This window comes from Haliotis asinina, chromosome 1 (assembly GCF_037392515.1).
Source record: "Haliotis asinina isolate JCU_RB_2024 chromosome 1, JCU_Hal_asi_v2, whole genome shotgun sequence".
Lineage (NCBI taxonomy): Eukaryota > Metazoa > Mollusca > Gastropoda > Lepetellida > Haliotidae > Haliotis > Haliotis asinina.
The window spans coordinates 64,188,826-64,206,218 of record NC_090280.1 but is presented as its reverse complement, the minus strand read 5'-3'; the positions used below and the strand labels follow the sequence as shown (position 1 = coordinate 64,206,218).

The 17,393-nt window shown below is 40.9% G+C and overlaps 1 protein-coding gene across 1 annotated transcript in view; it reads right to left on the bottom strand.

The window, feature by feature from the left end:
* LOC137295886 (E3 ubiquitin-protein ligase ZNRF3-like) overlaps positions 1–17,393 on the bottom strand; it is a 63,786-nt gene that overhangs the window by 3,354 nt on the left and 43,039 nt on the right. Inside the window, exons 3-7 of the mRNA XM_067827452.1 lie at positions 8,750–8,824; positions 6,984–7,133; positions 6,247–6,333; positions 2,735–2,932; positions 1,836–1,938 (exon numbers count right to left, since the gene is read on the bottom strand). Coding sequence (XP_067683553.1) covers positions 1,836–1,938; positions 2,735–2,932; positions 6,247–6,333; positions 6,984–7,133; positions 8,750–8,824 — 613 coding nt within the window. The remainder of the gene's footprint in view (positions 1–1,835; positions 1,939–2,734; positions 2,933–6,246; positions 6,334–6,983; positions 7,134–8,749; positions 8,825–17,393) is intronic.

Below are 17,393 nucleotides of genomic sequence, written 5' to 3'. Positions count from 1 at the left end.
ACAGCACGCATGCCCGGAGTATGAGGTCGTGAGCAGTAGTCTAATCTTGGTTGTGTACAGAAACATGTAAATAGTCTACTCGTTACATAACAAGCTTGTTGATTGTGGTAAGCAGCCTCTGTCACAGAGAAAGCTCAATGTCTGGTTTATTGACACCTACAACCTTGTATATGTCTGCCTGCCTGCCTAAAGACAACATGCAATACACTGCTTCAATCATTAACCACATGCAATTTGAACTTTACACCTATCAGTCTATATGCCATAAACAAAATAAATTGATTTATGACTGGTGCACCCAAGTCCTGTCTCTGCCACATTATGTAATTAGGCACGTGTGATACACATGACATGTTTTTATGTCTGTGAGTTTCAAACAAACTACATCCATTCTTCTCGGATGACTGGACCTGACGAAAACTGGTACAAACTCTTGTCAGTTTCAAGCCCTGTTTTGTACTTGGACGAATGACAGTTTCCAACCATGCAGTAGTTCACCATCTCTACTGAGATTAGTTTTTATTGGATCGAACGCAAATTCAGAGACCACATATTTCAAATTCCAACATCTCTATATACATTCTTTATGGATAACAACTTCTTCTAGTGCATATGATTTTGTTTGACAATGGTGTATGAATCCATACTGAAACAATGCATTAAGTACAATAAAAGAAGTTGTCATCTATAAAGAATCCTACTTTCTTGCGACTCACCATACTTCTAAAATGCCTATCAAACAGATAATATTTGTGAACACACGACGATCCCTCAGCACATCAGCAAATGAACCAGCCAATCGGAAGCCATCATTACACTTGAGTGCACACCCACCCGCTATGACTGGGTTCGGTCTCCCGTGGGCTTCCTTTCGAGGGAAGTTAGCCCGATTGCAAAATATTGCACTTTTGAATCACGATTGTGCGCTTATAATAATGTTTATTTGTTTTTTTACATGCAGCAATGTATATTATATGTCATGAATAAGTGATAATTGTGTTTTAATTATGTTTGATTTTTTGGTTGCATGTGACCTTTAAGCGGGGGGTGGGAGGTTTCATATGTTACAATAACTGTAAACTGTATTTCAAAGCTCTATCGTCATCGTCATTGTCATCGTCATCACCACTCACCTAACAACATGGGATACCTGTCATTTTTAATATAATGATGGATATTAACAGTAGGTGGTTCATACTTTTCATGTTGAAATCAAGTGGAATAACTTAACATGATGTATGGTATGGAAATCTACCACTGCATGTCCCTTTTGAAATTATGTCACCCTGACCTTGTTGGATCCTGGGGGAGACACTAACATGTGAACGAAGATGACAACTCTAACAATCAATTTCTGTTACCTAATTGCACTTGTGTCAGAGACCACCTCCATGGTGTGCTGGTTAGAGCGTACATCCAAAGAGTGGAAGGTCGTGAGTTTGATCCCCAGCTGTGTCATACCAAAGGACATTAACAGAAGGTACTTGTTGGTCGATGCCTGGTGCTCAGCATTAATGGGTACAACAAGGACTGGTCAGCTTGGAATCAGTATAATATGTCTGAGAGGGGTATTCTTGATTAAACTACAGCATGGTATCTCAGTGAGCTGGCACTATAAAACTAGCATAAGTCTGGGCTAGTACAAGCAGTCACACATACTAACACATGTACATTGTCACATGAGCGTTAACTGTTCCTAAGTATGACATTTAACACCATTTCATTTCATCTCAACTCACAAGTGCCCTATATTATAATTTTCTCCATTCTCTTTCAAAGCTGCCAGCATCTCTATTTCAGGTAATACAGTATTCTATACTCGTAAGTTTGTTTACCTGTGATGTTGACCTTGCACAAGGGACAGGTGCCCTTGTTGAGGAGCCAGGGGTCGACACACGTGCGATGGAAGTCATGGTTGCATGGCAATACTCGCAGAACCTAAACACAGAGAGTATGAATGTTGTATTAGTAGAATTAGTTAAAACCTGACAGCACTGGAGGATCACTGCTTAAGATATTTTACAGAAACTCTGTCTGTTAGTTTCCAGTGCATTATCTCACTACAGTTCTTTTTAGCTTCAAAAAGTGAAGATTCGGGTTAGTCCGGACGGTTACTGGGCTGCTGAAGGCCTATTCTACCCCGGGACCTTCACGGGTCGGGTCTCTAGCGTGTCAAGCAAACACTTTTACCTTTAGGCTACCTCACAAAACCTTCTTTATAAGAAAATTATAAAAATGTTTTGTTTCCATGCATGAATATGGCAACCAATACATCCAACATGTTTCTAATGGAGCACAATAGTGCAGTAGTAAGGCATCTGCCTATGATGCTGAGGGCCCGGGTTTGATCCCTAGTGCAGGAACCTAGGTTTGGGTCCTAAGGTGGGCACATTTCTTTAGCATCCTTGGACAAAATACTTAGATCCACAGACCCAGTTCACCCAGCTGTAAAGTGGGTACCCATGAGGATATGCTGGCAATGTGAGAGATTAGTACACTGGGTATAACAGGCAGTACGTCTGTATGTTGAACAGGGAGTTAAAAATGTATCGGAAAATATGAAAGTCTTATGACTGGGTATAGTAATGTACATAGCACTGGAAGCTGGCAATGCACTTGGATAATGGTGTCATACAAGCTGACGTTTACTGTTACAGTCAGTACTAGTGAAAGGAAGGAATCTGTACATATAGAAGAGAAATATCAAAATTCTTCCATCTGTCTGTGCACAAACCTGTTCCTCCTGATATCCCTCCAGACAGATGGCACAACTCTCTGAGGCAGAGCTTTGGAGGCTTGAGTCGGAGTCGGGCGTATGCACATGTTTGTGTTTGGTCGTCTTCGGTATGTACTTTCTTGTCTCTAGCTTGGCAATAGCTCGTTTGGCAAGATTTGTCATGGACAGCTGACGTTCCCTGTTTCTCCATCTTACCTGAAATACATATGCCTTATACAGTGTGAAGCAGTATGTTTAATGAATCTGGTTTAGTGAAAAAATGTTTCAAACTTGTTTTTAACAATGTTACACCACTATCATGGCTGGGCACACAAAGAGGAGCTTCAAACATTGAAAACATGGTGGGAATCTAACTCATGACTTTGGCACTAACAACAGAAGTTTCAAACCCCATCTCCAGATCCTGGACAAGAGCACCTGTGAAGATCTGGGTTAGAATTTGTCTTCAACAACCTGTGCATGTCATTTGAAGTGACTAATGGGGTTGAGTGGTCAGACTCACTGACTTAGTTAATAACTGCTTACACTGATGATCACATGGATGACTATTGGATTGTCTGATCCAGTATTATTTATATGCCGTCACCATATAGCTGGAACATTGCTTAGTCGTGTGTTAAACACCAAACAAACAAAATAAACAACAGAAAAAACACAGACAAGCCTTAAAAAAAGAGTATGTTATTCATATTTTTTCTTTCTGAATATTATCAATTTTTCATAGCTCTCAAAATTGGTATTCCACACGGTATTCCATCTGCTTTCCATGCGAACATTGTGTACTGGATCTGACAATCTGCTAAAGACACAAACAGTAAACTGTTTGAAGCAGTCATAAAATATTCACAATTCAAGGAAGTGGTGAAACCTGTATATACTCTTCAAAAAAAGTAGGGGAACCTGAACTTTCAGTTTGGATAGGAAGTGTAAACGTTGACAAGTACAGAATCTTATGAACGCACCACCAATTCCCTCTACTACCATCCCTAAACACAACGCATGATATACATGTGCACAACGCAGTAGCCCCATGCACGATGCACTTGAATTTGACGATTTTTCAAGAAGGTCGAGGAATCAATTAGAACATTAATTTGTAAGGAAGTGTAAATGGAGATGCACTCTAAAAACATTCAATATTATCATATGAACATTGATTGACTCTGATAAATCTATTAAGTATTTTTCATTGAAAATGAAAAAATGAAGTTCCGCAACTTTTTGTGAAGACTATATGATGTGGACAAACCAAAATCATCAGAGGCAAGCTGGGATTCAAACACATAATGATGGGAAGCAATTCTGAATAAATAATTGTGACACATGGAAAAACACATTACCTATGCTGAGTGGAATGTTGAGAACATGGGGCCAGTGTTGATGTCACCAAAATTCAGGATGACTCTACTGCTGATGCTGGAGAATACTCACCTTCAGGATGACTCTACGGCTGATGCTGGGGAGTACTCACCTTCAGGATGACTCTACTGCTGATGCTGGGGAGTACTCACCTTCAGGATGACTCTACTGCTGATGCTGGGGAGTACTCACCTTCAGGATGACTCTATTGCTGATGCTGGGGAGTACTCACCTTCAGGATGACTCTACGGCTGATGCTGGGGAGTACTCACCTTCAGGATGACTCTACTGCTGATGCTGGGGAGTACTCACCTTCAGGATGACTCTACTGCTGATGCTGGGGAGTACTCACCTTCAGGATGACTCTACTGCTGATGCTGGGGAGTACTCACCTTCAGGATGGCTCTACTGCTGATGCTGGGGAGTACTCACCTTCAGGATGACTCTACTGCTGATGCTGGGGAGTACTCACCTTCAGGATGACTCTACTGCTGATGCTGGGGAGTACTCACCTTCAGGATGACTCTACTGCTCATGCTGGGGAGTACTCACCTTCAGGATGACTCTACTGCTGATGCTGGAGAATACTCACCTTCAGGATGACTCTACTGCTGATGCTGGGGAGTACTCACCTTCAGGATGACTCTACTGCTCATGCTGGGGAGTACTCACCTTCAGGATGACTCTACTGCTGATGCTGGGGAGTACTCACCTTCAGGATGACTCTACTGCTGATGCTGGAGAATACTCACCTTCAGGATGACTACTGCTGATGCTGAAGAGTACTCACCTTCAGGATGACTCTACTGCTCATGCTGGGGAGTACTCACCTTCAAATTGACTCTACTGCTGAAGCTTAAGAGTACTCATCTTCAGGATAACTGTACTGCTGATGCTGAAGAGTACTCACCTTCAGGATGACTCTACTGCTGATGCTGAAGAGTACTCACCTTCAGGATGACTCTATTGCTCATGCTGGGGAGTACTCACCTTCAGGATGACTCTACTGCTGATGCTGGAGAATACTCACCTTCAGGATGACTCTACTGCTCATGCTGGGGAGTACTCACCTTCAGGATGACTCTACTGCTGATGCTGGGGAGTACTCACCTTCAGGATGACTCTACTGCTCATGCTGGGGAGTACTCACCTTCAGGATGACTCTACTGCTGATGCTGGGGAGTACTCACCTTCAGGATGACTCTACTGCTGATGCTGGAGAATACTCACCTTCAGGATGACTCTACTGCTGATGCTGAAGAGTACTCACCTTCTGGATGACTCTACGGCTCATGCTGGGGAGTACTCACCTTCAAATTGACTCTACTGCTGATGCTGAAGAGTACTCACCTTCAGGATGACTCTACTGCTGATGCTGAAGAGTACTCACCTTCAGGATGACTCTACGGCTGATGCTGAAGAGTACTCACCTTCAGGATGACTCTACTGCTGATGCTGGGGAGTACTCACCTTCAAATTGACTCTACTGCTGATGCTGGGGAGTACTCACCTTCAGGATGACTCTACTGCTCATGCTGGGGAGTACTCACCTTCAAATTGACTCTACTGCTGATGCTGGGGAGTACTCACCTTCAGGATGACTCTACTGCTCATGCTGAAGAGTACTCACCTTCAGGATGACTCTACTGCTGATGCTGAAGAGTACTCACCTTCAGGATGACTCTATTGCTCATGCTGGAGAATACTCACCTTCAGGATGACTCCACTGCTGATGCTGGGGAGTACTCATCTTCAGGATAACTGTACTGCTGATGCTGAAGAGTACTCACCTTCAGGATGACTCTACGGCTGATGCTGGGGAGTACTCACCTTCAGGATGACTCTACTGCTGATGCTGGGGAGTACTCACCTTCAGGATGACTCTACTGCTGATGCTGGGGAGTACTCACCTTCAGGATGACTCTACTGCTGATGCTGGGGAGTACTCACCTTCAGGATGACTCTACTGCTGATGCTGGGGAGTACTCACCTTCAGGATGACTCTACTGCTGATGCTGGGGAGTACTCACCTTCAGGATGACTCTACTGCTGATGCTGGGGAGTACTCACCTTCAGGATGGCTCTACTGCTGATGCTGGGGAGTACTCACCTTCAGGATGACTCTACTGCTGATGCTGATGAGTACTCACCTTCAAGATGACACAGACACAGATGAGGGAGAAGATGACAAACACAGCCACAAAGATGCCCATGTTGAAGTAGTCCTTCCGGCTGATCTACAACACAACATGCCCAGAATCAGACACCTGAGTTGTAGTGGTTTCACAGTAGTTCAGTCCTGCTGCTCTTTGTGCAAAACCAGGCAAAATAAGACACAAACCACACATACACATGATTCAGGGACACCATCTTACCAAACGTTTCCATCTGCCACTACAAAAGGAAGGGTAAATAGAAACAAACTGAAAGTTGATTCAAGTCAGTTGTTCAACCGACACAATTTGCCATGTGATGTAAAACTAGAAGGTTATAAATATTTAGGGATACTGCTACAACAAAGTCAGAAACCTTTCGGTGTCAGGGTGCGAGAGATATATTCTCCAGCACAGAATCCACAAGCACTCTCTTTTCACATGTCACGTTTTATTTCCCTGCTCACACATACATTTCCAACCAGGATGGGATACATTTTATGAAGATCACATGAACCTAGCAGATGACAACTTTCCAAAATGAGGGTAAGATAAGAGGGTTAGTCTCTTACAGCATGGGATTATATTAGAATGTGAAAGACCATCCTGAATTTTGGAAAATGGGGTGGGGGTAAATCAAGTCCAATGGTTAGGGGGAAATGCTCCCAGGGAAATCATATTTGGCAGCACCCAGTGGATCCACCCCTGAGACTGTTAAGGACAGCTGTGCACACCTCGACACTCCTGTCTTCCTTGTCGACAGGGCTGTAAATGAGGCGCAGCTGGGCCTGGTCCTGTGTGTTCACTATATTCATCAGTTTTGCAGCTTCACGGCCACGGATGATGATGACCGGACGATGAAGAGGCTCCACCACACTCTCGAGCTGAAGCACATTTAAAATCATTCTATGATCAATGACATCTGGTCAGGTTAAGCACTTAAAAGATCACTCTATGATCATGATCTAGGGCAGTGGAATGAGTGAGATTAGATTTACTCAGAAATATTCCAGCGATTTGGCTGCAGTCTGTAAATAATCAAGTCTGGACCAGACAATCCAGTGATCAACAGCATGGACATCATTCTGTCCATTTGGGAACTGATGACATATGTGAAGTCAGTAGCCTGACCACCTGATCCCTTTAGTACCCTTCTATGGCAAGCATGGGTTGCTGAAGGCATATTCTACCACAGACCTTCATGGATCCTAGGGGAGTGGAGTGGGGCTGGCACCTTAAAGAAGAAAAATCTGAAAATTTTCCTGAAAATGTCTTAAAACTTCTTTGAACTGCTGAAAAACAAAATGTTTCTAGCCAGATTCATACATCCTACATGTTCACATACTTGTAGCCTCTGGAATAGGGTTGATTTCTTCCTTCACCAGTTTGTATGCATTTTAGGTATTATTCCCAACTCCCTTGGGAGCATACAAACCAAACTTCCTTCTAGCTTTCTAGCAATACAGCAACCTATTTTGCCTGCCTTCATATGAAGCTGAAGCACACCTACAATCACTACAAAATCACACCTGTTAATCTCATCCAAAGGCAGCACGTATACTTAACCCAGTCAATCAGTGATATCTATTCTCCACTTCTGATAGAGGAGAGGTTTCACATTTAACATTTATTAGCAAGATATTTACATGATGGAGTATAAGCACAAAATATCTACAGAATGGCATAGAATTTTCGTTAGCAACAACAAACAAACTTAAGACCAGAGATGGGGAGACCAGAAATGGTTTTCATGCATTTTGTAGATGTAGGGAACTCAGATCTTGGGTGCAATTACCGAACACTCCAACTACTAGGCCACACCATTGCCTTGGATAGGACAAGACAGAATATATCCCAGCACCATCCATCCCTTTGTGGACCTACAGACAAATGAAGTCCAATTGCAGGGGAGCACATTTACTGCCTAACAAAAATAAAAACCCTCATTTTTTCAGAAAAGGAAAACTAAAAAGATTTTGACTATTGAGTTTTGGAAAGCAAGACCCTTGTACTCAAAAGCATATAGTTTCCATGCAGACCAGTCCAGGAATATGTACAACCCAAGTCCCTAACAAAAATAGATCTTTCGTTGAGTGTCCAAAACTTCAACATTCACATGAATTTTTTTACGTTAAATTGCGCAGCAGGCCCGGAGCAATAACTTTAGGCCTATCATGTTCATTGACAAATATGGAGAATATGTGACAGGAAAACATTCGAAACAAACACAAACTTGGACCATTAAAAAATTATTTGGACAGGCATTCTATCAAGTGCATTTGGGAGATGTCACACAGCTTCTTGTGCTTCCGGCATTCTGACATTTATGTACATGTCTTGCTGCAAATCATGACAGAGAGCCTAAGGAAAAGTAAATTGTGCTAATGCACTCAGTAACGAAGTCAGTCTTTGTTTGAATGAGCAGTATATATTTCTGGTGTTATTGACAAGATTCAGACACACCGTGCCAGCAGCAGGAACTCAGTCTCAGATGGCCTACCTCAACAGCAGCATCAGGGCTGTCGGAAACATCGAAGATGACAGCTGTAGCTCCGCGCTGTATGGCCCTCCGTGCCTGCAACAGTAACACTGTCCTCAGTACAATAAACAGAAATATAGTATTGATCAAAGGTCAGGGCAAGGCTCCACCGGAGGAAATGAATCGTACTTGCTTCCAGTGCAATAATAGGTAATAATTTGCTTGCACACAATGCAACCAAGGCAATATCCTACTTTCACTCCGTGCAACCTTAGGTAAAGTCTGTGTGTGCACCAGTGAGTGGAGAGTGAGTTTGGTTTTATGCTGCTGTTAGCAATATTCCAGAAATATTAAGGTGAGGGACACCAGAAATGGGCTTTAACCACCAGGCTACTGCACCATCCATGTACTGCTGAGTCTGCTGTTCTCGTGGTCATTGTGCAGCTTCTTTATAGATACTAAGGGCAAGTTTTAACAGAACAGGCATGACTATGATGAGTCTGATGAGATTTCCATGTTTTTTTATTAGTTTTTAGTTAGTGATATAGTTGGTCTTTGTGAGAAATCAATGACACGGCATAAAAGGAAAAAAAAAAACATGTTCCTTTTTTAACACAGATTATTCAAAGCTATCCAATTAAGCTTCTCAGGTTGGGGACAACCACAGACTAGTGTGTAATACATCATTCATGTCTAATTCCCTAAACAGGATACTCTTGGTAGATGAAAGTTAGGATTTTTTAAAAAGAATTCAATTTTCTAAACACAGAAATTGTATTCATTACACTTGAAAGTGTAGTAGCAGATCCAGCTATAATATGTAGATGATCAACTCAGAAAATAAAATGACTGACAAATTGAGCAATCAAACTATCATGAGCTGCAATGAATTTAAGTCACTCAACCTGAAGAAATGACTTGTTCAACTGCCCCTTACAACAAGCATTATAAGATTGCTTCATTGGTGGGAAGAAGGGTGGGGGAGAGGGACATGAAGGGAGAAGAGTCATAGTGCAGTCAGGAGCTCATACAGATATGCATATATATATATATATACTCTTGAGTGGCAAAAACGTTTAGTCAAAGTGGAGGTTTTTAAAACTGGACTATTCCCCCAAACCCAAAATGTGCTTGCGTAGGTGTAAAAAGAGCAACATGTGACACTCAGAATATATTACTCTGGGTTTCCAACCTCAACATGTTCACCTTTTGAAGACCAACACATCTATAAACAATCATTATTACAATAAAAGTCAAATCATTAGTTCACAAGTGAGTATGGTTTTACACTGCTTTCAGCAATGTTAAGTAAGAAAAGTTCATTCGAACACAGCATGTCAAAGTTGATTTATCACCTGAGGAATACTGTGACACTATAAACTTGGTGAAACAAGTAAATTCAGACAGCCATGCTGTCCATTACTCGGCAGTGAGGAGGAACCAGACAGATTGATCAAGCATTCGATGAGGAGGTGCCTACTGGGATAGATGCAGTCAGTCTTTCTCAGACACAGGGCTACTAGATCAGGGCACTCTCTGCGAAGGCACTCAGTCAGTTGGGTATCGATAGTCTGCATTCCACAATAAATCAACTCACAACAGATTACCACAGGTTTACAATCAGAAAAGACTATATCTAAGAACAGTCTAAACTAATGAATGTCAGGGACATAAAAACACATACGATACTGAGTGGAATTAAGAAGGACAGAGACAACTCATTTAAGATTCAGGAAACCTGGCTGGGTGCTGTTGTACAAAACCACATTAGTGATATGACTATTTTAAGTCTATGTTAAGGTATGGAAGTAATGGTCGCCTTAGTGCTAAGATCACTTTGGTCAATCACACCCTGATCCCCATATTTCAACTCTATCCAGGTATGGTGAAAGTACATTCACCTAATTAGTGTACCCGAGTTGCCTGTCCAGTGAGGTAATCCGGTCTGATCTGGGTCCTATTCTGGATTAACCCAATTAGAGTTCCTGAGTCATATCAAGTTCAGGCCAGACTGACATTATTTCTTGTTTTATGGATCCATCATTCATATTTTCTCAAGAATAATAAAGAAAAAAAAAAATCTTTCCCCACTGAAAAAATATAATCCTGACTTTTATATTGGCTGAAAATGTAGGCTTATAAGAAGATATTTTTTTAGATTGTATTTTGTCCCATATACACTTCTTACATTTCTTCTAGAACACTGAAAGAACATGACTTTGATGGGTGATTTTAGTTTTATTCTCTCCTACCTAGGTTTTCTGAGGACAAAATAAAATTGGTCTGGCCTTACTCTCTATCATACAGCATCACTGAAAGATACTTGTGCTTTCACAGATGAAGCATATTTACTTCAACATTCTCTCCACCACTCACTTAGTCTTAATATAACACAAGATGTGAATATCCAACTTTTTGATAACATACATTAAACATGAATTACACAGTTGAATATCATGTATTTCGGAGCCACAGATATCTTTGTTGAGGCATTTCACCTGACAGCAAATTGACTTGAATTAAATCTCCATTATGCCATTACAATTCTGCTTCGAAGGACATTTTCACATCCCATATGTTTGAAACCTTTCAAAGCCTTTACCCCTTCATTGACTCTTCACAACTTTGAAGTAATGGCAGCCAATCCTTGCCTTTTTCATGTTCTCTCTAGCTGCAGCAGCAGGATACAAAAGGAAAACAAAAACCTATTTGTGTTTCACAAAAAAACAAAACTTTTAACGAATGTGCCATAAAAGATGAAAAAGACCTCTTTTCCTCAATACAAATATGTTCAAACAAAGCGATAATTACTCATTTTTATGCTGTTGCAAAAAGTGAAGTACTTTCACCTTTAAAGAAAGAAACACAAAATGATTATTCAGGCATGACCAGGGCTGTTGGTGTCCAACTGTCGCCAGGTAAGTATATATATCCTACAGCATTTATTCAACCCCATATAGTGTGACTAGGAATACACAAGGGTACTAACTCTGTCTTACATACCACCCAGTTTATTATTTATCAGAGACAGGATTCAACACTACTTCAAAGGGAAGGCTGTGCCTTTGATGTTGGTGTACTATCCTACCTGATTAAATCTAGGTCATGTTTCCTATACTCCCAGTCTGTGTGAAAACTGCCGCTTAGAGTCCATCTCAACCGCCTCACCACAGACATTACAGTGGTGAAACAGCTTCCAACTTTGATCTCCATGTATCATACACCAAGCACACATTATCCCCAATCTATATATTTTATCAGGAGCTGCTGTTTGATATTAGCAGGGAAAAGTTTCTGTGGGTAATGTCTGTGTTTTCAGTCAGGGATTTGGGGAGGAATGTTATTGTGGTTTGGCATGAATGTGTGTATTGATATCTTTGGGAATACTGACTTCTGCAGACTGGCCAATACAAAGTTCAAAATTTAACACCATTTAACAAAGACACAAGTCGGAAAGGCCAACATGTGCATACTTTATCTGAAACAAGCACAGGCAGATTAAGAAATCTCAACCTCAATAAAGCCAGAGATCATTTCACACGTACCAGTACAACATCCATCAATTTGCCTTTCACATAAAGACAAAAAATGCTACTTAAGTTGAGATAGGGCAATACGCCTCAGTAGACTTGAAAGAGCTTTGGCTTGGGTTTCTGTTCTCTGAGGATGAACAGCTATCAAATGAAGTAATCAATATTTTGGAGCAGTCTAATGATTGATCAGCCATTAAAGCAGCACCTATACTTGCCTATTATATATCAAGGCAAACCAAGTTGGCCAACGTACATTAAATACACAACATCCCCCTTGATGTATCTATCACACAGACAAAGTAGCTGGAAGCTGTTTCAGCACTCACAAAATCAAAGGTAATCAATAGTGGTTAGGTCAGTGTGATGGCTGATACACTATTAAATCTGCACCTATGCCCCTCCAACAGTAGACAGATGAGACGGCAGCCAGTAGCAAGTGAATATCAGTCTGGGTGAAATGCTGTTTGAGTGAGTGAGTGAGTGAGTGAGTGAGTGAGTGAGTGAGTGAGTGAGTGAGTGAGTGAGTGAGTGAGTGAGTGAGTGAGTGAGTGAGTGAGTGAGTGAGTGAGCGAGCGAGCGAGAGAGAGAGAGAGAGAGAGAGAGAGAGAGAGATTTTACACCACTTTTTTGGAATATTCCAGCAGGATCATGGTGGGAACAAAACACATTGTACCCATGTCGGGAACTGAATCAAAGTCTTCACCATAATGAGCTTTAACCACTAGACCACCCCCTCACCCCTCAAGATAAATGAGTATACGAGTGAGGCAAGTGATTTTGTTGCTTAAGGCAGTACTATTCCAGCAATATGACAGCGGTCTGTAAATAATCAAGTCTGAACAAGACAATCCAGTGATCAACATCATGAGCATCAATCTATACAATTAGGATATGATGATGTGACACTTAGTAAGACAATGACACTGACTACTTGATCCTGTTAGTCAGTTCTTACTAATCTAGTTCATTAATTAATGGTTCTTGAGACGAGTGAGGGAGGGAGCTAAGTGAAATTTGACCAACTACTGATCATGTTAACAAAGTGGCAAAGTCATGACTTCAGAGCAGTCACTCTGCCGAGTGAGTGAGAAAATGAGAGAGTGAGTTTGGTTCTATGCTGCTTTTAGCAATATTCCAGCAACATCATGGCAGGGTACACTGGAAATGAGCTTTCTGATTGTACACATGAGGGGAATCAAACCCAGGTCTTCAACCCGACGAGCAGGTGCTTAACTCTTAGGCTACCATATCGGGCCGATGTTTAGTGATATGTACAGCAGAATCATCTCTGCTGAGTTCTGCTCTGTATAAGCAACTAATGAAACATTATTTAACATAAGGAACTACATACTCACGTCCAGCTCCCTCTTTTTAATCTTTACAGTTTATATGTGCATGTAGGCCTGAACAGATTCCACAAACAGTTCTTTATGGAAATGACATAAAAATTGCAAAAAGTTAGTTATGATGATGACAGACCTCAAGGACAACATTAACGTAAAGCCTGGAGACTTAAAAATGGTTTAAGTTATAAATCTCAATCACAAAATTATGAATAATATCAACAAAAATGAATCCAAACTATGAAAGTTCCTTCATCTGACGAAAATCAATACACGAAATACATACACAGTGCTCAAAATGATCAAGCTGAACATCACAAGACATGAGCACGAACATTAAATCTACCTCAGTCAATAGTTCTGTCCATTTCCACAAAAATCAGCCCTAAATCTGTTCTTTGCATGAAAACACCTCAGCAGACGTTCCAAAACCCTGGGCCAAGAATGACACTTAGTCTGCAACAACTAGTCTCCAAGCTGGAATCATCAAGACTACAAAGAGAGCAATTTGGTCCTCTGTTGTAGCTTCTTACTTATTTATGTCCGAGCATCAAACGTCTCCTTCAGCATAGGGCTCGGTGCTAGGCAATGTGCTATTGCCTAAAACCACTGCCTTGATGTTTGGTTTAAAAGATCACGCCATCCTAATGTCCATTTGGGCATCAGCTAAAAACATGGCAAGCTGAATGCTAGTCTACATCTGCAGACAAATCTTTGACATTTTGTCATTAGGAATCCTCTTTGTAAGAAGTCACGGCGATCGTCCGCTGTGTGAAGTTGGAATAACCTGCAGTCTGTGTATTCAGGAGTTACCAAGTTAAGGGGGGGATTTGGAGGTATTGTGACAAGATTTAACAAGATTTCCATTCTCTGGCTTACAGGCACTTCTTTGCTAGCTCATAAAAAATGAAACAGACAACGAATATGCTTTCAGAAATGTGAATGTACACGAAGCATTATCAAGTGGATTCAGATAGGATAGTCACCATACCACCAGCTGTGCTTGGTCAAAAATAATATGCTTCAATATAGATCCCTACTCGGTATTATTTTAGAAAGTGAGTGAGTGAGGATTAGAGCAGCTTTGAAAAATATTTGAGCTGCGTGACAAAGAGATAAATTCTTTACACTATGGGGCAACAAGGGAGGCTAGGTTTAACCACCACATAACATTATATCCTTATTCAGGCCTGGAGTTTTATACAAAATGTTACAGGTATTATATACACCATACATTTCCAAAAATAATTAATGCACTTCTCTGAATAATATTAACTATGAGCTGTCAACAAAAAAGTTCAAATGAATTAATGCAACGTTACAGCAAATCAACTCTCCTGCCCTCTACTGGTCAAACGTCATTTCAACTGAATCCCACAGAGTTATGTCCCATGGAGCGCTCTTTACAGACATCCTACACATTAGTTCTGATTGAAACCATTTCAGCAAATACCAACAACACTGTATACGACAGTTTTCAATGCATGGAGCAATTCTTTGCATTCCATATATGGCAAGTGTTATCTGGAAGCTATTCCCCTCCAAGTTTCAATTATTGATTTCAGGCAGGAATAATAAATCTTACACTGCATCAGTAGGAACTGAAAATGTGTGCATATGCCCGTATATGTATAATATGGGCCAAAATGTTTTTGTAAATTGTGCCCTTGAAGAACACCAGATTCTTTCGTGCTTCTATTTACAACATCATGTAGAATGCAGAATGAAAGCATCAGTCTGCAGATAATGTCAAGAAGCACATATACTTAAGGGCCATGCTGAATTTGCATACCAAATACCTCTATCTCACAGTCTCCGAACCGCATTATTTTCCCTATCACCTAACGATCCCTCGAATGCTAAAGCCCTAAATAAAGCAAGTCTAGCTTGCTCCAGGTTCAGAACCTCTCATCTCACTGGGTCGCCTTTTCAATTTAAATGGCTTTATCTGTTACTATTAAAACTGTACTTCAACATCAACTTTTTGGTTCCCATAAACCACCATCTGTAGTACAAGAGCAAAGAATATACAGCAATAACAAACACAAACATGCATCATGGTGATGAGTTATTCACATATCAATTTATAGAAGTGAGAAATAAAAACTGACAGGCGACAGGACCTTGATAAGTGTTGACAAATTGGCCAAACTGTGATATTTTCGGGGGATGAATAATTTTCTGTAGGAATTAAATGCCCTATATTTAAAAAGATTTGTCACCAACTAAATTACAGTTACATAGTCTACATAATCTTTCTTCTCTCGATATGTTATGCCATCTGCCAGTTTCAATCAAAAGATTTAGATTTGAGGTTCTAAATTTCAAAATAGGGGTACAGTTGTGCCCTGTTTATCCGAACCTCAGATATCCGGAAAACGAAAATTCCTTAAAACAAACATGAAAGAATCGAAAGTGCTGGAACATGAAAGAAGTCGGCAGTCTTTGAAGCGTGAGAATATTAACTACCTCTGAGTAGCAAGGTGACATTGAGTTAATTTTGAGGCGTGTCAATTTGTGCGTCATTATAATTAATTAATCTGGATGACCAGGTAAGTCTGGACAGCTGTGAGCAAAAAGACAATTGCTAGCTGCTTTCGTCATGTGGATATTATCCAATCAAATAATGACCCACAAGAAGACATGGCCTTGTCGGAACTTCATGATGCTGTACGATCCTATGCACAAGTTGCAACTGTGACTGTTACTGCCGATGATCTTGTGAATGTCGCCAGAGACGAACTGACCGATGAAAGTCCTCTTGCTTTTCTACACAGCCAGTGCGAAAAGCTATGACTGATTTCTTACATTGAGTCAAAATGTGAAAAAATTGGAGAGTGAGCGAAAGAGCAAGTCATTGTTTCAGTTATCTGCATGTCACCTTGATAAGCAAGGGGTTGATTGATTGATTGATTGAGTGAGTGAGTGAGTATGGTTTCACGCTGCGTTTAGCAATATTCCCTCCATATCACGTTCAAGGACTCCAGGAAGAGGCTTCACACATTGCACAAATGTAGGGAATCCAACCCAGGTCACTTGTCTGGTGGTCACAAACCAATGAACACAATCAGGATTAACCCAGGATTCAAACCACAGGCTACTCTGTTCCGCAACACTGCACAGCTAACTAGAGCGACTTGTCATTCATGTCCCTAATTGTCATCTATACACCACACACAGGGCCCTGACCACAGACTACTGTTTGTACCGTAGCGGACCTACAACTGTCAATGATAAACCAAGCATGTGGATAAGCGTGTAACATTCTAGCTTATGACAAAAGACAATACCAAGCCTGATGTCACACAAAATACCCGTGAGTACTGCATCAACCTTAGTCTGTCACACAGTGTTGAAGCTAATCTTGAAGCAAATGTATAAAAAGTGGTGATGAAAGTCTAGGATATGCAGAGTGGAAGGCAGCGAGTTTGATCCCCGAATGTGTCACACCAAAAGACGTTAAAATATGGTACTAGTTGGTCCCTGTCTGGCGTTTGCTTGTAATGGGTACAAGGACTGGTCGGCTTGGAGTCAGTATAATGTGTCTGAGAAGGGTATTCATGCTTAACTGTGGCATTATTAAACCTGCTTACGTCTAGGCTAGTACAAGCAGGTACACATACATACGTAGGTACATTGTCACCTGAGCAAATTATTATTAGGGATGATTTTTAACCTACCTAGAATATGTGGCAAGTCTAGATTTTCACAGTTTCAGGAAAATGAGGAAAGTCTACAGTCTCCTTTTCATAATATTTTATGTTTACTTTTTACATACACTATTTTTCA